Source organism: Pseudophryne corroboree, chromosome 6, assembly GCF_028390025.1.
Source record: "Pseudophryne corroboree isolate aPseCor3 chromosome 6, aPseCor3.hap2, whole genome shotgun sequence".
NCBI lineage: Eukaryota > Metazoa > Chordata > Amphibia > Anura > Myobatrachidae > Pseudophryne > Pseudophryne corroboree.
In genome coordinates, this window is record NC_086449.1 from 520,544,452 (window position 1) to 520,568,741 (window position 24,290).

The 24,290-nt window shown below is 47.4% G+C and overlaps 1 protein-coding gene across 2 annotated transcripts in view; it reads right to left on the reverse strand.

The window, feature by feature from the left end:
- NUP107 (nucleoporin 107) overlaps positions 1–24,290 on the reverse strand; it is a 186,346-nt gene that overhangs the window by 9,708 nt on the left and 152,348 nt on the right. For both annotated transcript variants that reach the window (XM_063927509.1, XM_063927510.1), the window contains exons 20-24: positions 23,897–23,935; positions 23,277–23,427; positions 21,699–21,811; positions 8,601–8,703; positions 7,995–8,155 (exon numbers count right to left, since the gene is read on the reverse strand). In XM_063927509.1, coding sequence (XP_063783579.1) covers positions 7,995–8,155; positions 8,601–8,703; positions 21,699–21,811; positions 23,277–23,427; positions 23,897–23,935 — 567 coding nt within the window. The remainder of the gene's footprint in view (positions 1–7,994; positions 8,156–8,600; positions 8,704–21,698; positions 21,812–23,276; positions 23,428–23,896; positions 23,936–24,290) is intronic.

The following is a 24,290-nucleotide window of genomic DNA, read 5'->3' on the forward strand; positions in this document are numbered from 1 at the left end:
GCGGTGAAGCAGCTTCTTCCAAACGGACTTTCAGCACATCCATGATAACAAGAATTAGGTGTTCAATACCCTCTGCAGGAGTGGAATCATCAATATCAGGTTTCAATTCCTCCCCCTCTTCCAGAATATCCTCCTCAGAGTCTGCTAGAAGAGCAGGCAGCCCACGCTTAAGTGGCCCTGAAATATGGAGGGAAGGATGTCTCATCAGCCCTAGCTGTGAGGTCTGCAACAGCCTGTTGCAGCTGTAGCGTTGTTTATTAGCATCAGCTGGGATGACATGTCAGCCACCATAGGGGGTCATTCCGAGTTGATCGCTAGCAGCCGTTGTTCGCAGCGATCAGGCAAAAAATTTTTTTTTTAAAAAATCGGCATTTCTGCGCATGCGTATGGGCCGCAATGCAAATGCGCGTCGTATGGGTACAAAGCCTGTTGTGGTTGTGCACAGGTTGTAGCGAAGTTTTCAGTCGCACCGACGGCCGCAGGAAGATTGACAGGAAGGGGGCGTTTCTGGGTGTCAACTGACCGTTTTCAGGAAGTGTCTGAAAAAAACGCAGGCGTGGCTGGGCGTTCGCTGGGCAGGTGTATGACGTCAAATCCGGACATGAATAGGCTAAAGTGATCGCAAGCGCCGAGTAGGTTCAGAGCTACTCTGAAACTGCACAAACTATTTTTGCAGAGCTCGGCTGCACATGCGTTCGCACTTCTGCTAAGCTAAAATGCAGTCCCCAGTGGGCGGCGACATAGCATTTGCACGGCTAAAACTAGCTAGCGAGCGATCAACTCGGAATGATCCCCATAGTGTGTTTATGGCCTTGAGCCAAGCAGGCTCCTGACCCTCTCCCCCAAGTCCCCACAATGACTTGAGAATACGGACTACATTGGTCACACAATAGGGAACCAGTGGTAGAAGGGGAGAATCTGGTCTGACAAACTTTGCATAATGTGTGTTTAACCATAGTGACAGTGAAACTCACTCACACAAACTCACAGACAAGTACAACAAGCCTGACCGTACTGCATGTGTAATGGAGACCCAGAGTGAGAGGAGGACAGCACACCCCTGCCTGCAGACCAGACCTGCAAGCTGTATATAGTTATATCTCAGAAAGACCGTATTATCTGTCCTTTTCAGGACACTACATTGTGTGATATAGCGTCTTTCCCCATTAGTACACCCCTGTAACAGTTTCCAGTGTCTCCCGGAGCCCTGGAGGAGCTGTGTCTCATTGCTGATGATGGAGTATGCAGAGGATGGCGCCAAAATGCCACTGGTCCCACTCTGAGCAAGCTCCGCCCCCAGTAATGGCGCCAGAGCTACAAATGATCTTTATACTGGCAATGTCTCCAAATAATGTACAAACCTCACACTGCTTGCTAGTTTGCACCACCGCTGCCAGTTGTACGCAGGGGGCTACAGCGGGTCCCCCGTGGAGGACCCCGTACGCCGCGCCAAGAAACAGGGGACCCCCGGTTTGTACTTACCACTCTTCTCACCTTCAGGCAGCGTCAGGTGTGTGCAGTGTGCTGTGGTTGTGACCGCCAAGGAACAATAACCTCTCAGGACAGTGGTCCTGCAGCGGGCAAGCAGCTCTGATGCCTTACAGAGGCCGTAAACCGCCCCCTCACCCCCCAAACTCCCACGGTGCAGGTATACTGATGCCCAGACAGTATACCTAAAATAATAAAGTTTAAAATTAAACTGAAGAAAATAAGAATTTACTTACCGATAATTCTATTTCTCGGAGTCCGTAGTGGATGCTGGGGTTCCTGAAAGGACCATGGGGAATAGCGGCTCCGCAGGAGACAGGGCACAAAAAAGTAAAGCTTTACTAGGTCAGGTGGTGTGCACTGGCTCCTCCCCCTATGACCCTCCTCCAGACTCCAGTTAGGTACTGTGCCCGGACGAGCATACACAATAAGGGAGGCATTTTGAATCCCGGGTAAGACTCATACCAGCCACACCAATCACACCGTACAACTTGTGATCTAAACCCAGTTAACAGTATGACAACAGAAAGGGCCTCTTAAAGATGGCTCCTTAACAATAACCCGAATTAGTTAACAATAACTATGTACAAGTATTGCAGATAATCCGCACTTGGGATGGGCGCCCAGCATCCACTACGGACTCCGAGAAATAGAATTATCGGTAAGTAAATTCTTATTTTCTCTATCGTCCTAAGTGGATGCTGGGGTTCCTGAAAGGACCATGGGGATTATACCAAAGCTCCCAAACGGGCGGGAGAGTGCGGATGACTCTGCAGCACCGAATGAGAGAACTCCAGGTCCTCCTTTGCCAGGGTATCAAATTTGTAAAATTTTACAAACGTGTTCTCCCCCGACCACGTAGCTGCTCGGCAGAGTTGTAATGCCGAGACCCCTCGGGCAGCCGCCCAAGATGAGCCCACCTTCCTTGTGGAGTGGGCTTTTACAGTTTTAGGCTGTGGCAGGCCCGCCACAGAATGTGCAAGTTGAATTGTGTTACAAATCCAACGAGCAATCGACTGCTTAGAAGCAGGTGCGCCCAACTTGTTGGGTGCATACAATATAAACAGCGAGTCAGATTTTCTGACTCCAGCCGTCCTTGCAATGTATATTTTTAAGGCTCTGACAACGTCCAACAACTTGGAGTCCTCCAAGTCGCTAGTGGCCGCAGGCACCACAATAGGTTGGTTCAGATGAAATGCTGATACCACTTTAGGGAGAAAATGCGGACGAGTCCGCAGTTCTGCCCTATCCGAATGGAAGATTAGATAAGGACTTTTATAAGATAAAGCCGCCAATTCAGATACTCTCCTGGCAGAGGCCAGGGCTAGTAACATAGTCACTTTCAATGTGAGATATTTCAAATCCACCTTTTTCAATGGTTCAAACCAATGGGATTTGAGGAAATCTAAAACTACATTTAGATCCCACGGTGCCACCGGAGGCACCACAGGAGGCTGTATATGCAGTACTCCCTTGACAAAAGTCTGGACCTCAGGGACAGAGGCCAATTCTTTTTGGAAGAATATTGACAGGGCCGAAATTTGAACCTTAATGGATCCCAATTTGAGACCCATAGATAATCCTGATTGCAGGAAATGTAGGAAACGACCCAGTTGGAATTCCTCCGTCGGAACCTTCCGATCCTCGCACCACGCTACATATTTTCGCCAAATGCGGTGATAATGTTTCACGGTGACTTCCTTCCGTGCCTTAATCAAGGTAGGAATGACTTCTTCTGGAATGCCTTTCCCTTTTAGGATCTGGCGTTCAACCGCCATGCCGTCAAACGCAGCCGCGGTAAGTCTTGAAAAAGACAGGGACCCTGCTGTAGCAGGTCCCTTCTCAGAGGTAGAGGCCACGGTTCGTCCGTGAGCATCTCTTGAAGTTCCGGATACCAAGTCCTTCTCGGCCAATCCGGAACCACTAGTATTGTTCTTACTCTTCTTTGCCGTATGATCTTCAATACCTTTGGTATGAGCGGCAGAGGAGGAAACACATACACTGACTGGTACACCCAAGGAGTTACCAGTGCGTCCACAGCTATTGCCTGTGGATCTCTTGACCTGGCGCAATATTTGTCCAGTTTCTTGTTGAGGCGAGACGCCATCATGTCTACAATTGGTCTTTCCCAACGGTCTATTAACATGTTGAAGACTTCTGGATGTAGACCCCACTCTCCCGGATGAAGATCGTGTCTGCTGAGGAAGTCTGCTTCCCAGTTGTCCACGCCCGGGATGAACACTGCTGACAGTGCTATCACGTGATTCTCCGCCCAGCGAAGAATCTTGGCAGCTTCTGCCATTGCACTCCTGCTTCTTGTGCCGCCCTGCCTGTTTACATGGGCGACCGCCGTGATGTTGTCCGACTGAATCAACACCGGCTTTCCTTGCAGGAGAAGTTCCGCCTGGCTTAGAGCATTGTAGATTGCTCTTAGTTCCAGAATGTTTATGTGAAGAGACTTTTCCAGACTCGTCCATACTCCCTGGAAGTTTCTTCCTTGTGTGACTGCTCCCCAGCCTCTCAGGCTGGCGTCCGTGGTCACCAGGATCCAATCCTGAATGCCGAATCTGCGGCCTTCTAATAGGTGAGCCTTCTGCAACCACCACAGAAGTGACACCCTTGTCTTTGGTGACAGGGTTATTCGCAGGTGCATCTGCAGATGCGACCCTGACCATTTGTCCAACAGATCCCTTTGGAATATTCTTGCATGGAATCTGCCGAATGGAATTGCTTCGTAAGAAGCCACCATTTTTCCCAGGACTCTTGTGCATTGATGTACTGACACTTTTCCTGGTTTTAGGAGGTTCCTGACCAGATCGGATAACTCCTTGGCTTTTTCCTCTGGAAGGAAAACCTTTTTCTGAACCGTGTCCAGAATCATTCCTAGGAACAGCAGACGAGTTGTCGGGATTAAATGGGATTTTGGAATATTCAGAATCCACCCGTGTTGTCTTAGCACCTCTTGAGATAGTGCTAAAGCTGTCTCCAGCTGTTCTCTGGACCTTGCCCTTATTAGGAGATCGTCCAAGTATGGGATAACTAATACGCCTTTTCTTCGAAGAAGAATCATCATCTCGGCCATTACCTTGGTAAAGACCCGAGGCGCCGTGGACAATCCGAACGGCAGCGTCTGAAACTGATAGTGACAGTTTTGAACAATGAACCTGAGGTACCCCTGGTGTGCGGGGTAAATCGGAACGTGTAGATACGCATCCTTGATGTCCAAGGATACCATAAAGTCCCCTTCTTCCAGGTTCGCTATCACTGCTCTGAGTGACTCCATCTTGAACTTGAACTTTTTTATGTAGAGGTTCAAGGACTTCAGATTTAGAATAGGCCTTACCGAGCCATCCGGCTTCGGTACCACAAATAGAGTGGAATAATACCCCTTTCCTTGTTGTAATAGGGGTACTTTGACTATCACCTGCTGAGCGTACAGCTTGTGAATGGCTTCCAACACCCTCTCCCTTTCGGAAGAGACGGTTGGTAAGGCAGACTTCAGGAAACGATGAGGAGGATCCGTCTCTAATTCCAACCTGTACCCCTGAGATATTATCTGCAGGATCCAGGGGTCTACCTGCGAGTGAGCCCACTGCGCGCTGTAATTTTTGAGACGGCCCCCCACTGTCCCCGAGTCCGCTTGAGAGGCCCCAGCGTCATGCTGAGGTTTTTGCAGGAGCCGGGGAGGGCTTCTGTTCCTGGGAAGGAGCTGCCTGTTGGTGTCTCTTCCCTCTTCCTCTGCCTCGTGGCAGGTACGACAAGCCCTTTGCTCTCTTATTTTTGTAGGAGCGAAAAGGCTGCGGTTGAAAAGTCGGTGCCTTTCTCTGTTGGGGAGTGACTTGAGGTAAAAAAGTGGATTTCCCGGCAGTAGCCGTGGCCACCAAGTCTGATAGACCAACTCCAAATAACTCCTCCCCTTTATACGGCAAAACCTCCATGTGACGTTTTGAATCCGCATCGCCTGTCCACTGTCGTGTCCATAAGGCTCTTCTGGCTGAAATGGACATAGCACTCACCCGAGATGCCAGTGTGCAAATATCCCTCTGTGCATCACGCATATAGATAAATGCATCCTTTATTTGTTCTAACGACAGTAAAACATTGTCCCTATCTAGGGTATCAATATTTTCAATCAGGGATTCTGACCAAACTACTCCAGCACTGCACATCCAGGCAGTTGCTATAGCTGGTCGTAGTATAACACCTGCATGTGTGTATATATTCTTTTGAATAACTTCCATCTTTCTATCTGATGGATCCTTAAGTGCGGCCGTCTCAGGAGAGGGTAACGCCACTTGTTTGGATAAGCGTGTGAGCGCCTTGTCCACCTTAGGGGGTGTTTCCCAGCGCGCCCTAACCTCTGGCGGGAAAGGGTATAATGCCAATAACTTTTTTGAAATTATCAACTTTTTATCAGGAGCAACCCACGCTTCATCACACACGTCATTTAATTCTTCTGATTCAGGAAAAACTGTTTGTAGTTTTTTCACACCATACATAATACCCTGTTTTACGGTATCTGTAGTATCAGCTAAATGTAACGTCTCCTTCATTGCCAAAATCATATAACGTGTGGCCCTACTGGAAAATACGTTTGAATTTCTACCGTCGTCACTGGAATCAGTGCCCGTGTCTGGGTCTGTGTCGACCGACTGAGGCAAAGGGCGTTTTACAGCCCCTGACGGTGTTTGAGGCGCCTGGACAGGCATTAATTGATTGTCCGGCCGCCTCATGTCCTCAACTGACTGTTTAAGGGAAGATAAACCATCACGTAATTCCACAAATAAAGGCATCCATTCTGGTGTCGACCCCCTGGGGGGTGACATCTGCATATTTGGCAATTGCTCCGCCTCCACACCAATATCGTCCTCATACATGTCGACACCACGTACCGACACACACCGCAAACTCACAGGGAATGCTCTAATGAAGACAGGACCCACTAGCCCTTTTGGGGAGACAGAGGGAGAGTCTGCCAGCACACACCACAAAGCGCTATATATACAAGGGATATCCTTATATTAAGTGCTCCCTTATAGCTGCTTTAATATATATATATATAGCCATTAATGTGCCCCCCCCTCTCTGTTTTACCCTGTTTCTGTAGTGCAGTGCAGGGGAGAGACCTGGGAGCCGTTCTGACCAGCGGAGCTGTGACAGAAAATGGCGCCGTGTGCTGAGGAGATAGGCCCCGCCCCTTTTTCGGCGGGTTCTTCTCCCGCTATTTTTCCAGTCAGGCAGGGGTTAAATATCTCCATATAGCCCCTATGGGCTATATGTGAGGTATTTTTAGCCTTGTATAAGGTTTATATTTGCCTCTCAGAGCGCCCCCCCCCAGCGCTCTGCACCCTCAGTGACTGCCCAGTGAAGTGTGCTGAGAGGAAAATGGCGCACAGCTGCAGTGCTGTGCGCTACCTTATGAAGACTGAGGAGTCTTCAGCCGCCGGTTTCCGGACCTCTTCACGCTTCAGCATCTGCAAGGGGGTCGGCGGCGCGGCTCCGGGACCGGACTCCACGGCTGGGCCTGTGTTCGATCCCTCTGGAGCTAATGGTGTCCAGTAGCCAAGCAGCAAATCCACTCTGCATGCAGGTGAGTTTACTACTTTCCCCCTAAGTCCCACGTTGCAGTGATCCTGTTGCCAGCAGGACTCACTGTAAAGAAAAAAACCTAAACTAAACTTTCTCTAAGCAGCTCTTTAGGAGAGCCACCTAGATTGCACCCTTCTCGTTCGGGCACAAAATCTAACTGGAGTCTGGAGGAGGGTCATAGGGGGAGGAGCCAGTGCACACCACCTGACCTAGTAAAGCTTTACTTTTTTGTGCCCTGTCTCCTGCGGAGCCGCTATTCCCCATGGTCCTTTCAGGAACCCCAGCATCCACTTAGGACGATAGAGAAAATTCCACTGGAGCTCCCAGAGTCTGCATCCTCTCCTGAGGGCACTTTTTTCTAAACTGCCTGTGGGAGGGGGCATAGATGAGAGGAGCCACTACACCCAGTAGAAGAAATTTACAGTGCACCCGCTCCTTTGGACCCCTTCTATACCCCAATCGTATACGTAAACCCCAGTATCCCTTATGGATGCCAGAGAAAAAATATGAAACTATGGGCTGCATTCATAGTTGTACGCTATTCCAAAGTTCATGCGCTTGAGCAGTTATTGCCGGTCTGCACATGCGTCACTGAATCAACGCATGGCGATTAGATTGCTATTGCAGTTGCAGTGAGGATTCATTCATAAGTTGACAGGGAGCAGCTGTTTCGTGGGAAGTAAAAGTATATCGGGACAGTTTTTGGTGTGCAACTGCGATCCTGTATGCAGGAAACATGTCTCCATAGTCTCCATTGCGGAGTCCATTGTAAGTGACCGATCCACGCCATTGCTGCGAATGTATACACAGTTGCATGCAGCTACGAAGGCTCTGGCCTCTCTATACAAATCCCAGTAACACTTATATTAGTATATTTTGGCACATCTTTACAAAAATCACAGTTTTCCTGTTCTCACCAAATAAGCTCTTATGCACAGATGCTCCCGTATAGCATTGTCATCCTCCGCTGGCAGTGCGCTGTCCATCCCTTGCTCTTCCCACTGACTGTAGATTTCTGCTATTGAGTCTTGGGGGATTTTGGCAAAAACTTCTTTTGCAGCATCGTGTTTCTTTGATTCTACAAAGTTCAAAATACATGGGAGTCTACAACAAAATGTATATAGTAGCATTGGTCTTCTACACTTTGAAAGTATTGTACAACGTATGTATCTAAAGTAAGCATGACGCCGCTAGGACATTCACATATTACATCTGCTTTGCACAGGCTCTAAAAGGTGGTGAGCCCCATTGCCTTAATCCACTGTAATGGCTCCTGTAACAGAAGTCAGGCATTTCCAGGAGAGTCAGTCAGCTAGGAATTGCTCCTTTAAAGTGCTAGTATTTCTTCATGAAAAGTCTATAAGCGACACCAACAGTAAATTATGACAAAATACATTTCTGGCCTAAATACATGATTTTTTTCTCTTTTTATTAACTGGATACAAAGTATGTTTGTAAGCAACACACACAATGTTGTTACTCTGCAAAAGAGAAAAATACAAACTACACACAATAAACCATACCCAGAAATGTCCTTATAATAGCATTGCTCTGCTTTAGAGCTTCAGCCCTCTGTGCAGGATCAAACACCAGCCAGTCTATCACGTCAATCCTTGCACGGTCCTCCTGTTGCCAGGAATATTAGAGTTAATAACACAGAAACAGAGAATTTGACAGAAGAACCACTTGGCCCATCTAGTTGGCCCATGTACTGTACATGCAATAACGAGAGGGTTGATTATAGCAAGTAGAGATATTACTGCCCCTACTTAGACATACGCGCTGAATCTCTATGTGAAGGCACATTAACACAACCTACAAAGCATACAAATGTAAACATATTTCTGGACAGTTTAATAAAATACTAACATGCTTAATTGACAAAATAAATTATGAATGTGACTTAATCAAAAGTCTGTGAACCTGGCTATTTTTGGAGGGCATGAAACGGTCAGGCTTCTGCCAGACCCATTTTTATGACAAAGTGTTTTCCATTTTCAGACCTTTGAGGTCGTCGTAGGAAACTTTTGCATACAACTCTGTATTTTCATATGTCCTCTGTGACTACAGTACTACATGTACGAGGGGCGTGCATCAAGTTTCTGGATGTGCATTGCATATGCAGTAGTAGACACAATCTGTGTCTGGTTGTGAGCTGTAGTCTCTGACTAGACTAAAGTTCTTGTGAAATATCAAGGCACGTAACCATATATAAGCAGCACTGCATACCAAAGAAGTCAGCATATTCACTACCCTCACAAACTCATTATGGAGCTCAGCAGAGGCCACTGGACAGCCATGATCTTCTACAACTACAATAGTGGTCTTCAACTGTGGGAGAATTTTGACCAACTGCAAGCTTCTTTTGGGGGAGGAAGCACCATCCCAAACCACTGTGTTTCAGTGGTTTGCAGAATTTTAGCACAAGAGATGGTTCCTGGAAGAGTAGTGCTGAGGCCAACCTATGTTCACCATCACAGAGGACAACGTTGCTACCGTGCAGGCCATAGTTGAGGTGGATGCCAGGGTGCCCAGTTACAGAAGGAGATCTCATTGGGATCCAGCCACTTGATCCTTCATGAAAAGATTGGCCTGAGCCAGGTTTATGCATGCTGGGTGCCCCCATCAGCTAACTTGAGAGCAGAAAGAAGCTTGGGTCACTTGAAGCCACAACATGCTGGCCAAGTTTGATGGCGGTCGCTCAAGCTCTGTCTGGGAGATCATCAGTGGCATTGAATCCTGGATCTACAGTTTTGACCCCGAGACCAAACAGTCATCCCAGTGGACCCCAGTTGAAGGTGCACCGTCACAGAAGTTCCGACATGAGTGCAGCTTGGCCAAGCAGATGGTGGCAAAGCCTGGTCATGTAGCTACTGTACCACTTGTGCAGCAGCACACCATCACTGGGTACTGCTACACCAACCGATGCCTGCCAAAAGTGCTGGAAATTAAGTGCTGTAAGCTATTTCCGGCCACCATCCAAGAGCACACGCTCGTGGTGCCCTTCTTCATCACAACAATGCACCTTGCCCACAGGTCCAAAAAAGTGAATTTTCTGGTCCACAAACGCATGCAGGAGCTTGGTCATCCACTGAACAGTCCAGACCTGACCGAGTATTTATGTTCCCACAAATCAAGTGCAAGATGCATGGGATTCGTTGAATCACTGGAAAAAGCAATGGAGACCTTCATCCAGCATATAGAAGATATAACTGCTACGGACTGGTCCAGCTGCTTCACCAAGTGGTTTCAGCACATGCAACTTTGCAGAGACTCCTCTGGTGAACACTTTAAAGAAAATAAGATTTTACTTACCGATAAATCTATTTCTCATAGTCCGTAGTGGATGCTGGGGACTCCGTCAGGACCATGGGGAATAGCGGCTCCGCAGGAGACGGGGCACAAAAGCAAGCTTTTAGGATCACATGGTGTGTACTGGCTCCTCCCCCTATGACCCTCCTCCAAGCCTCAGTTAGGTACTGTGCCCGGACGAGCGTACACAATAAGGAAGGATCTTGAATCCCGGGTAAGACTCATACCAGCCACACCAATCACACCGTACAACTTGTGATTTGAACCCAGTTAACAGTATGATAACAATGGAGTAGCCTCTAAAAAAGATGGCTCACAACAATAATAACCCGATTTTTTTGTAACAATAACTATGTACAAGTAATGCAGACAATCCGCACTTGGGATGGGCGCCCAGCATCCACTACGGACTATGAGAAATAGATTTATCGGTAAGTAAAATCTTATTTTCTCTAACGTCCTAGTGGATGCTGGGGACTCCGTCAGGACCATGGGGATTATACCAAAGCTCCCAAACGGGCGGGAGAGTGCGGATGACTCTGCAGCACCGAATGAGAGAACTCCAGGTCCTCCTCAGCCAGGGTATCAAATTTGTAGAATTTAGCAAACGTGTTTGCCCCTGACCAAGTAGCTGCTCGGCAAAGTTGTAAAGCAGAGACCCCTCGGGCAGCCGCCCAAGATGAGCCCACCTTCCTTGTGGAATGGGCATTTACAGATTTTGGCTGTGGCAGGCCTGCCACAGAATGTGCAAGCTGAATTGTACTACAAATCCAACGAGCAATAGTCTGCTTAGAAGCAGGAGCACCCAGCTTTTTGGGTGCCTACAATATAAACAGCAAGTCAGACTTTCTGACTCCAGCCGTCCTGGAATTATATATATATATATATATATATATATATATATTTTCAGGGCCCTGACAACGTCTAGCAACTTGGAGTCCTCCAAGTCCCTAGTAGCCGCAGGCACCACAATAGGTTGTTTCAGGTGAAACGCTGACACCACCTTAGGAAGAAACTGGGGACGAGTCCGCAGTTCTGCCCTGTCCGAATGGAAAATCAAATATGGGCTTTTGTAAGACAAAGCCGCCAATTTTGACAATCGCCTGGCCGAGGCCAGGGCCAACAGCATGGTCACTTTCCATGTGAGATATTTCAAATCCACAGATTTGAGTGGTTCAAACCAATATGATTTGAGGAATCCCAACACTACGTTGAGATCCCACGGTGCCACTGGAGGCACACAAGGGCTGTATATGCAATACTCCCTTGACAAACGTCTGGACTTCAGGAACTGAAGCCAATTCTTTCTGGAAGAAAATCTATAGGGCCGAAACTTGAACCTTAATGGACCCCAATTTGAGGCTCATAGACACTCCTGTTTGCAGGAAGTGCAGAAATCGACCTAGTTGAAATTTTTTCGTGGGGCCCTCCTGGCCTCACCCACGCAACATATTTTTACCACATGTGGTGATAACGTTGTGCGGTCACCTCCTTCCTGGCTTTGACCAGGGTAGGTATGACCTCTTCCGGAATGCCTTTTCCCTTAGGATCCGGCGTTCAAACCGCCATGCCGTCAAACGCAGTCGCGGTAAGTCTTGGAACAGACAAGGTCCCTGCTGGAGCAGGTCCTTTCTTAAAGGCCGATGCCACGGTTCCTCTTGGAACAGACATGGTACTTGCTGAAAGCAAATCCCTTCTTAGCTCCCGAGGCCATTAGTCCTCTGTGAGCATCTCTTGAAGTTCCGGTTACCAAGTCCCTCTTGGCCAATCCGGAGCCACGAGTATAGTTCTTACTCCTCTATGTCTTATAATTCTCAATACCTTGGTTATGAGAAGCAGAGAAGGGAACACATACACCGACTGTTACACCCACGGTGTTACCAGGACGTCCACAGCTATCGCCTGAAGGTCTCGTGACCTGGCGCAATACCTGTCCCATTTTTTTGTTCGGGCGGGACGCCATCATGTCCACCTTTGGTCTTTCCCAACGGTTCACAATCATGCGGAAAACTTCCCGATGAAGTTCCCACTCTCCCGGGTGGAGGTCGTGCCTGCTGAGGAAGTCTGCTTCCCAGTCGTCCACTCCCGGAATGAACACTGCTGACAGTGCTATCACATGATTTTCCGCCTAGCGAAAAATCCTTGCAGTTTTGCCACTGCCCTCCTGCTTCTTGTGCCACCCATTCTGTTTACGTGGGCGACTGCCGTGATGTTATCCCACTGGATCAATACCGGCTGACCTTGAAGCAGAGGTCTTGCTAAGCTTAGAGCATTATAAATTTGCTCTTAGCTCCAGTATATTTATGTGGAGAGAATTCTCCAGACTTGATCACACTCCTTGTGTGACTGCTCCCCAGCCTCTCAGGCTGGCCTCCGTGGTCACGAGCATCCAATCCTGAATGCCGAATCTGCGGCCCTCTAGAAGATGAGCACTCTGTAATCACCACAGGAGAGACACCCTTGTCCTTGGATATAGGGTTATCCGCTGATGCATCTGAAGATGCGATCCGGACCATTTGTCCAGCAGATCCCACTGAAGAGTTCTTGCGTGAAATCTGCCGAATGGAAGCGCTTCGTAATAAGCCACCATTTTTACCAGGACTCTTGTGCAATGATGCACTGACACTTTTCCTGGTTTTAGGAGGATCCCGATTAGCTCGGATAACTCCCTGGCTTTCTCCTCTGGGAGAAACACCTTTTCCTGGACTGTGTCCAGAATCATCCCTAGGACCAGCAGACGTGTCGTCGGAACAACTGCGGTTTTGGAATATTTAGAATCCACCCGTGCTGTCGTAGAACTACTTGAGATAGTGCTACTCCGACCTCCAACTGTTCTCTGGACCTTGTTCTTATCAGGAGGTCGTCCATTTTCTTTGAAGACGAATCCTCCTTTCGGTCATTACCTTGGTAAGGACCCGGGGTGCCTTGGACAATCCAACGGCATCGTCTTGAAACTGATAGTGACAGTTCTGTACCACGAACCTGAGGTACCCTTGGTGAGAAAAGGCAAATTTTGGGACATGGAGGTAAGCATCCCTGATGTCCCGGGACACCATATAGTCCCCTTGTTCTCTGCTATCACTGCTCTGAGTGACTCCATCTGGATTTGAACCCTTGTAAGTGTTCAAATTTTTCAGATTTAGAATAGGTCTCACCTAGCCTTCAGTACCACCATATAGTGTGGAGTAATACCCCTTTCCTTGTTGTCGGAGGGGTAAATTTATTATCACCTGCTGGGAATACAGCTTGTGAATTGTTTTCAATACTGCCTCCCTGTCGGAGGGAGACATTGGTACAGCAGACTACAGGAACCTGCGAGGGGGGAAACCTCTCGACATTCCAATCTGTACCCCTTGGATACTACTTGTAGGATCCAGGGGTCCTGTACGGTCCCAGCGTCATGCTGAGAACTTGGTAGAAGCGGTGGAGGGCTTCTGTTCCTGGGAATGGGCTGCCTGCTGCAGTCTTCTTCCCTTTCCTCTATCCCTGGGCAGATATGACTCTTATAGGGACGAAAGGACTGAGGCTGAAAAGACGGTGTCTTTTTCTGCAGAGATGTGACTTAGGGTAAAAAACGGTGGATTTTCCAGCAGTTGCCCTGGCCACCAGGTCCCATGGACCGACCCCAAATAACTCCTCCCCTTTATACGGCAATACATCTTTGTGCCATTTGGAATCTGCATCACCTGACCACTGTCGTGTCCATAAACATCTTCTTGCAGATATGGACATCGCATTTACTCTTGATGCCAGAGTGCAAATATCCCTCTGCGCATCTCGCATATATAGAAATGCATCCTTTAAATGCTCTATAGTCAATAAAATACTGTCCCTGTCAAAGGTATCAATATTTTTAGTCAGGGAATCCGACCAAGCCACCTCAGCTCTGCACATCCAGGCTGAGGCGATCGCTGGTCGCAGTATAACACCAGCATGTGTGTGTATACTTTTTAGGATATTTTTCAGCCTCCTATCAGCTGGCTCCTTAAGTACGGCCCTATCCGTAGATGGTACCGTCACTTGTTCTGATAAGCGTGTGAGCGCCTTATCCACCCTGAGGGGTGTTTCCCACCGCGCCTTAACTTCTGGCGGGAAAGGGTATACCGCCAATAATTTTCTATCGGGGGAAACCCACGCATCATCACACACTTCATTTAATTTATCTGATTCAGGAAAAACTACAGGTAGTTTTTTCACCTCACACATAATACCCTTTTTTGTGGTACTTGGAGTATCAGAAATATGTAACACCTCCTTCATTGCCCTTAACGTGTGGCCCTAAAAGAAAATACGTTTGTTTCTTCACCGTCGACACTGAAATCAGTGTCCGTGTCTGGGTCTGTGTCGACCGACTGAGGTAAATGGGCATTTTACAGCCCCTGACGGTGTTTGAGACGCCTGGACAGATACTAATTTGTTCGCCGGCCCTCTCATGTCGTCAACCGGCTTGCAGCGTGTTGACATTGTCACGTAATTTCCATAAATAAGCCATCCATTCCGGTGTCGACTCCCTAGAGAGTGACATCACCATTACAGGCAATTTGCTCCGCCTCCTCACCAATATTTTCCTCATACATGTCGACACACACGTACCGACATACAGCACACACATAGGGAATGCTCTGATAGAGGACAGGACCCACTAGCCCTTTGGGGAGACAGAGGGAGAGTTTGCCAGCACACACCAAAACGCTATAATTATCCAGGGACAACCTTTATATAAGTGTTCCTCCCTTATAGCATTTTAAATAAGAATTTACTTACCGATAATTCTATTTCTCGGAGTCCGTAGTGGATGCTGGGGTTCCTGAAAGGACCATGGGGAATAGCGGCTCCGCAGGAGACAGGGCACAAAAAAGCAAAGCTTTAGGATCAGGTGGTGTGCACTGGCTCCTCCCCCTATGACCCTCCTCCAAGCCAGTTAGGTACTGTGCCCGGACGAGCGTACACAATAAGGGAGGAATTTTGAATCCCGGGTAAGACTCATACCAGCCACACCAATCACACCGTACAACTTGTGATCTAAACCCAGTTAACAGTATGATAACAGCGGAGCCTCTGAAAAGATGGCTCACAACAATAATAACCCGATTTTTGTAACTATGTACAAGTATTGCAGATAATCCGCACTTGGGATGGGCGCCCAGCATCCACTACGGACTCCGAGAAATAGAATTATCGGTAAGTAAATTCTTATTTTCTCTATCGTCCTAGTGGATGCTGGGGTTCCTGAAAGGACCATGGGGATTATACCAAAGCTCCCAAACGGGCGGGAGAGTGCGGATGACTCTGCAGCACCGAATGAGAGAACTCCAGGTCCTCTTTTGCCAGGATATCAAATTTGTAGAAATTTACAAACGTGTTCTCCCCTGACCACGTAGCTGCTCGGCAGAGTTGTAATGCCGAGACCTCTCGGGCAGCCGCCCAAGATGAGCCCACCTTCCTTGTGGAATGGGCCTTAACCGATTTAGACTGTGGCAGGCCTGCCTCAGAATGTGCAAGTTGAATTGTGTTACAAATTCAACGAGCAATCGACTGCTTAGAAGCAGGCGCACCCAACTTGTTGGGTGCATACAGTATAAACAGCGAGTCAGATTTTCTGACTCCAGCTGTCCTGGAACATATTTTCAGGGCCCTGACAACTTCTAGCAACTTGGAGTCCTCCAAGTCCCTAGTAGGTGCAAGGCACCACAATAAGCTGGTTCAGGTGAAACACTGACACCACCTTAGGGAGAGAACTGGGGACGAGTCCGCAGCTCTGCCCTGTCCGAATGGACAAACAGATATGGGCTTTTTTGAGAAAAAACCACCAATTTGACACTCGCCTGGTCCAGGCCAGGGCCAAGAGCATGGTCACTTTTTATGTGAGATGCTTCAAATCCACATATTTGACTGGTTTTAAACCAATGTGATTTGAGGAATCCCAGAACTACGTTGAGATCCCACAGTGCCACTGGAGGCACAAAAAAGGGTTTTGTATATGCAATACTCCCTTGACAAACTTCTGGACTTCAGGAACTGAAGCCAATTCTTTCTGGAAGAAAATTTACAGGGCCGAATTTGAACCTTAATGGACCCCAATTTGAGGCCCATAGACACTCCTGTTTGCAGGAAATGCAGGAAACGACCGAGTTGAAATTTCTTTGTGGGGCCTTCCTGGCCTCACACCACGCAACATATTTTCGCCACACGTGGTGATAATGTTGTGCGGTCACCTCCTTTCTGGCTTTGACCAGGGTAGGAATGACCTCTTCCGGAATGCCTTTTTTCCCTTAGGATCCGGCTTTCCATCTCCATGCCGACAAACGCAGCTGCGGTAAGTCTTGGAACAGACATGGTACTTGCTGAAGCAAGTCCCTTCTTAGCGGCAGAGGCCATAAGACCTCTGTAAGCATCTCTTGAAGTTCCGGGTACCAAGTCCTCCTTGGCCAATCCGGAGCCATGAGTATAGTTCTTACTCCTCTACGTCTTATAATTCTCAGCACCTTAGGTATGAGAAGCAGAGGAGGGAACACATACACCGACTGGTACACCCACGGTGTTACCAGAACGTCCACATCTATTGCCTGAGGGTCTCTTGACCTGGCGCAATACCTGTCCCGTTTTTTGTTCAGACGGGACGCCATCATGTCCACCTTTGGTATTTCCCAACGGTTTACAATCATGTGGAAAAAACTTCTCAATGAAGTTTCCACTCTCCCGGGTGGAGGTCGTGCTGAGGAAGTCTGCTTCCCAGTTTCCATTCCCGGGATGAAAAACTGCTGACAGTGTTATCACATGATTTTCCGCCCAGCGAAAAGTCCTTGCAGTTTCTGCCATTGCCCTCCTGCTTCTTGTGTCGCCCTGTCTGTTTACGTGGGCGACTGCCGTGATGTTTTTCCCACTGGATCAATACCGGCTGACCTTGAAGCAGAGGTCTTGCTAAGCTTAGAGCATTATAAATTTACCCTTAGCTCCAGTATATTTATGTGGAGAAAAGTCTCCATACTTGATCACACTCCCTGGAAATTTTTCCCTTGTGTGACTGCTCCCCAGCCTCTCAGGCTGGGCTCCGTGGTTACCAGCATCCAATCCTGAATGCCGAATCTGCGGCCCTCTAGAAGATGAGCACTCTATAACCACCACAGGAGAGACACCCTTGTCCTTGGATATTGGGTTATCCGCTGATGCATCTGAAGATGCGATCCGGACCATTTGTCCAGCAGATCCCACTGAAAAGTTCTTACGTGAAATCTGCCGAATGGAATTGCTTCGTAGGAAGCCACCATTTTTACCAGGACCCTTGTGCAATGATGCACTGTTTTTAGGAGGTTCCTGACTTGCTCGGATAACTCCCTGGCTTTCTCTTCCGGGAGAAACACCTTTTTCTGGACTGTGTCCAGAATCATCCCTAGGCACAGCAGACGTGTCGTCGGGATCAGCTGCGATTTTGGAATATTTAGAATCCACCCGTGCTGATTGTAGCAGTATCCGAGATAGTGCTACTCCGACCTCCAACTGTTCCCTGGACTATGCCCCTATCAGGAGATCGTCCAAGTAAGGGATAATTTAGACGCCCTTTCTTCGAAGAAGAATCATCAATTCGGCCATTACCTTGGTAAAGACCCCGGGGTGCCGTGGACAATCCAAACGGCAGCGTCTGAAACTGATAGTGACAGTTCTGCACCACGAACCTGAGGTACCCTTAGTGAGAAGGGCAAATTTGGGACATAGAGGTAAGCATCCCTGATGTCCCGGGACACTATATAGTCCCCTTCTTCCTGGTTCGTTATCACTGCTCTGAGTGACTTCATCTTAATTTGAACCTTTGTAAGTGTTCAAAAAAAATTTTTTTTTTTTTTTTTTTTTTTTTAGAATAAGTCTCACCTAGCCTTCTGGCTTCAGTACCACAATATAGTGTGGAATAATACCCCTTTTCTGTAGTAGGAGGGGTAATTTAATTGTCACCTGCTGGGAATACAGCTTGTGAATTTTTTCCCATACTACCTCCTTGTCGGAGGGAGACTTGGTAAAGCAGACTTCAGGAGCCTGCGAAGGGGAAACGTCTCGACATTCCCATCTGTACCCCCGGGATACTACTTGTAGGATCCAGGGGTCCTGTACGGTCTCAGCGCCATGCTGAGAACTTGTCAGACGCGGTGAAACGCTTCTGTTCCTGGGAATAGGCTGCCTGCTGCAGTCTTCTTCCCTTTCCTCTATCCCTGGGCAGATATGATCTTATAGGGACGAGAGGACTGAGGCTGAAAAGACGGTGTCTTTTTCTGCAGATATGTGACTTAGGGTAAAAAACGGTGGATTTTCCAGCAGTTGCCGTGACCACCAGGTCCGATGGACCGACCCCAACAAGTCCTCTTCCTTTATACGGCCATACTGTGCCGTTTGGAATCTGCATCACCTGACCACTGTCGTGTCCATAACATCTTCTGGCAGTTATGGACATCGCGTTTATTCATGATGCCAGAGTGCAAATATCCCTCTGTGCATCTCGCATATATAGAAATGCTCTATAGTCAATAAAATACTGTCCCTGTCAAGGGTATCAATATTTTTAGTCAGGGAATCCGACCAAGCCACCCTAGCTCTGCACATCCAGGCTGAGGCGATCGCTGGCCGCAGTATAACACCAGTATGTGTGTATATACTTTTTATTATATTTTCCAGCCTTGTCAGCTGGTCCTTGAGGACGGCCCTATCTATAGACGGTACCGCCACTTGTTTTGATAAGCGTGTGAGCGCCTTATCCACCTTAAGGGGTGTTTCCCAACGCGCCCTAACTTCTGGCGGGAAAGGGTATACCGCCCATAATTTTCTATCGGGGGGAACCCACGCATCATCACACACTTTATTTAATTTATCTGATTCAGGAAAAACTATGGTAGTTTTTTCACATCCCACATAATACCCTCTTTTGTGGTACTTGTAGTATCAGAAATACGTAACACCTCCTTCATTGCCTTTAACGTGTGGCCCTAATAAGGAATACGTTTGTTTATTCACCGTCGACACTGGATTCAGTGTCCCTGTCTGTGTCTGTGTCGACCGACTAAAGTAAACGGGCGTTTTAAAACCCTTGACGGTGTTTTTGAGACGTCTGGACCGTACTAATTGTTTGTCGGCCGTCTCATGTCGTCAACCGACCTTGCAGCGTGTTGACATTATCACGTAATTTCCTAAATAAGCCATCCATTCCGGTGTCGACTCCCTAGAGAGTGACATCACCATTACAGGCAATTGCTCCGCCTCCTCACCAACATCGTCCTCCTACATGTCGACACACACGTACCGACACACAGCACACACACAGGGAATGCTCTGATAGAGGACAGGACCTACTAGCCCTTTGGAGAGACAGAGGGAGAGTTTGCCAGCACACACCAAAAACGCTATAATTATATAGGGACAACCTTATATAAGTGTTTTCCCTTATAGCATCTTAATATATATATAAGCATATCGCCAAATTAGTGCCCCCCCTCTCTGTTTTAACCCTGTTTCTGTAGTGCAGTGCAGGGGAGAGCCTGGGAGCCTTCCCTCCAGCCTTTCTGTGAGGGAAAATGGCGCTGTGTGCTGAGGAGATAGGCCCCGCCCCTTTTTCGGCGGCCTCGTCTCCCGCTCTTAACGGATTCTGGCAGGGGTTAAATATCTCCATATAGCCCCCGGAGGCTATATGTGAGGTATTTTTAGCCAAAATAGGTATTCATTTGCCTCCCAGGGCGCCCCCCTCCCAGCGCCCTGCACCCTCAGTGACTGCCGTGTGAAGTGTGCTGAGAGGAAAATGGCGCACAGCTGCAGTGCTGTGCGCTACCTTTAGAAGACTGAGGAGTCTTCTGCCGCCGATTCTGGACCTCTTCTTACTTCAGCATCTGCAAGGGGGCCGGCGGCAAGGCTCCGGTGACCATCCAGGCTGTACCTGTGATCGTCCCTCTGGAGCTGATGTCCAGTAGCAAAGAAGCCAATCCATCCTGCACGCAGGTGAGTTCACTTCTTCTCCCCTAAGTCCCTCGTTGCAGTGATCCTGTTGCCAGCAGGACTCACTGTAAAATAAAAAACCTAAGCTAAACTTTCCTAAGCAGCTCTTTAGGAGAGCCACCTAGATTGCACCCTTCTCGGCCGGGCACAAAAATCTAACTGGCTTGGAGGAGGGTCATAGGGGGAGGAGCCAGTGCACACCACCTGATCCTAAAGCTTTGCTTTTTTGTGCCCTGTCTCCTGCGGAGCCGCTATTCCCCATGGTCCTTTCAGGAACCCCAGCATCCACTAGGACGATAGAGAAATATATATACATATCGCCAAATCAGTGCCCCCCCTCTCTGTTTTAACCCTGTTTCTGTAGTGCAGGGGAGAGCATGGGAGCCTTCCCACCAGCCTTTCTGTGAGGGAAAATGGCGCTGTGTGCTGAGGAGAATAGGCCCCGTCCCCTTTTCGGCGGGCTTCTTCTCCGGAGTTTTAGATATCTGGCAGGGGTTAAATACATCCATATAGCCTCAAGGGCTATATGTGATGTATTTTTCGCCATACAGGTATTATACATTGCTGCCCAGGGCGCCCCCCCCAGCGCCCTGCACCCTCCGTGACCGCTGTGTGAAGTGTGCTGACAACAATGGCGCACAGCTGCAGTGCTGTGCGCTACCTGATGAAGACTGAGAGTCTTCTGCCGCCTGGTTCCGGACCTCTTCATCTTCAGCGTCTGCAAGGGGGGTCGGCGGCGCGGCTCCGGGACGAACCCCAGGGCGAGCCCTGTGTTCCGACTCCCTCTGGAGCTATGTCCAGTAGCCTAAGAATCCAATCCATCCTGCACGCAGGTGAGTTGAAAATCTCTCCCCTAAGTCCCTCGATGCAGTGAGCCTGTTGCCAGCAGGACTCACTGAAAATAAAGAACCTGAAAACTTTTTCTAAGTAACTCTTTAAGAGAGCCACCTAGATTGCACCCTTCTCGGCCGGGCACAAAAACCTAACTGAGGCTTGGAGGAGGGTCATAGGGGGAGGAGCCAGTACACACCATGTGATCCTAAAAGCTTGCTTTTGTGCCCTGTCTCCTGCGGAGCCGCTATTCCCCATGGTTCTGACGGAGTCCCCAGCATCCACTAGGACGTTAGAGAAAATGTAATGTTCACATTGTTTGTAGATAAAATACTTTTTGTGCATCTGGAAATTTACTGCACACCACTCGTACAGTCATTGCAAAACACAGAGAAAGGATGGAACGGATTCAAAAATAGATATGGAAGAAGCAATAGGTTATGCACTTGTATTTGTCATTCAGTACAATAGTGGCAGCAGTAATTCTAGGAAGCGTGTCATGTCCTTACCTCATTAATGGCAGAATCCATAGCTGGTACAATGTCATGAGGAGCTAATTCACCACCATCTCTTCTTCGTATATTTTCAACCACAGTCTTCGTTATTGCTGCAATATCCAACCCTTTAAAATAAAAACATAAAATAAGCCAGGTGTGGCATACAATGCTGATAGTTTCACCTGTAACAACTAAGTAATCAATGTCGATCCAGGTAACACACCTAGAGTTATCAATTTGGGTCAATGGATGATCTGTGATAGTAGAGATGACCGGTATAAACACGGCCATGGCTACAAAATGGATTAATTTTTTTGAAAAAGCCCCAGGTTTAGTGCGAAACCGGTCAGAAGGATACCCTGTGCATCATCAAGGATATGTATGGACATCACCTATTTTCTTCAATCACCTTGATTGCTCCAGCAGTACATCACACCAGGAGTACGACCGCCTCCGTAGTGAACCGCCATACATCACCAGATAAGAGCGTCGGGTTATTGAGCTTCAGAGCCGGTAGACATAATACGGCACAGTGAGAGCACGCCACTCTCCTCGAGCCCCAGACCGCTCCAGTGAATAACAGAAACAGCGCCTGTGAGCGAGGACACTGCAGCATTGGATGCCGTATGGGTAAGATCCCTACACAGTACACACGCTGTGTATTCAAACCGCACTTGCAATTAAGCCCTCAATGGACAGTATTACTAAGCAGAGCTTATTAACAGACACTGTACTTATTTAAATAAAACATCTTGGTCTCCACACTGGTTGGATTTCATCAAAGAGGTATACCATTAACTATTATATCAGTACAAGGGATCTCTTAAAGAGACATTGCACTTTCCTATTTCTATTCCAATATTTGTTTTTTTTACATTAATATACACTTTTTAGTTCTATTTTTTTGGCATTCGCATTGGATACTCATTGTTACAACAGACATTTTGTGATTATTAATCCAGCTGTATTGTCTGCATTTTAGATAGGTTTTATGTATTGAATCACAGCCATTTAAGAATAAAACTTTTTTACCAACTATAAGAGTGGTGTATGTTGATTCAGCTATACTACATACCTGGGTCATAATTAGCGCAGAAATCTCCCTTTTTTCCTTCTAGGTGTGGTATACAAGTTAGACCATTAAAAGATAGGCAGTTATTAGGTCGACACCATATGGTCAACAGTCAAAAGTCCGACAGGGTCAAACGGTCGACAATTTTTTTATTTTTTGTGTGTTTTTAAAATATTTTCCCCCAAAATTTCTTGAAATTAGTCACCTCGAGGACTCTTTGCTCGCCACAAGGTTACTAAAAGGTAATAGTTTGTGGCATGGATAGTAAACGAAAAAAAAACATGTTGAACCTGTCAGACTTTTGACTGTGTATCTCTTAACAGCCTATCAACCGCCTCCCATATAAGCCAGATGGAAAAACAGGAGCAACAAATAAAGCAGATTAAGCAGGACACAAACTAGTACTATCTTAAAGTTAATCGGAAGCCCAGACCCCCCCCCCCACCCACGCCGACTGTTATATTTGATTTATTCTCATTTTGGTAAATAACAATTGTAAAAAATATATATTGTATAACCTGCTTCCTTAGCGAGCTCCAGACACTGATGTCGCTGTTCTGCTTCAGTCACGTTCTCCAGAAACTCTGCATACTGAGAGATACCCAGGTCTTGTGGCAGATGGCTGACATAGAAAGCAATCAAAGTAATGTGCTTCTCTTTCACAAGTCTCTGAAGTATAAAGAGAGAAAAGAAAGCTAAATTAACGTGTATTTAGCATTTACATTCATTTCGAGCTTAGTTGTTGTGTTTAAAGAAATGTCCTATCTATCACAAGCAGGACATAAGTCTATTTGAGGCACCACTCACTAGCCACCAATGGTATGCATAAAAAGGTCATCATCCCAACAGGTTTATGGTCGACATAGACAACCCTACATTGGAGAGCTAAAACTTATCCCTGTAGATTTTTCTAATTTCAAATACCTGTTACTTCTTATTGCACTGCATAACAGGAAGCTATCACTGCGAAGCACACGGGATTGGCTGCAGTCTTGGTCGAAGCAAGAGAAAGTACAAGGAAAACCCTACCGCCTCCTGAGCGATCCCCAATCAATAAAAAAAAGTTATCTTCCCTTTGTGTAACACTGATTACACCAAGGACACAATATGGCACCCTGTGTCACCAAACAAAGCTCACCTGTATGTAGGTCTTTAACACTTCCACAGACACTTCTTCCTAAACATAACACAATATGTGCATTACATATAGAGCCACATAATAAACATAACTAAATGTGTTACAGCAATAAAATGTTCATAGTAAATAAAATTGAATGAATGCCAAATCATAGGATGTGCACAAACACCTCAGTGAACCCAATGGCAAATGATACAAGATCTGGTTATGACTGGTGTTGGGCATGTGTGAAGGAAGAGGCAAATTGTTGCTTTACAGGGAACATACATGTGTCAGTTCATAACCTGATATTTAACTGGTAATTTTTATTGCACCATAGCACACTGTAGAAACATGATCACACTGTCTCTGTAAAGCACGAGTGCAGGCTATACAGACAGCATGTCAGTGTACA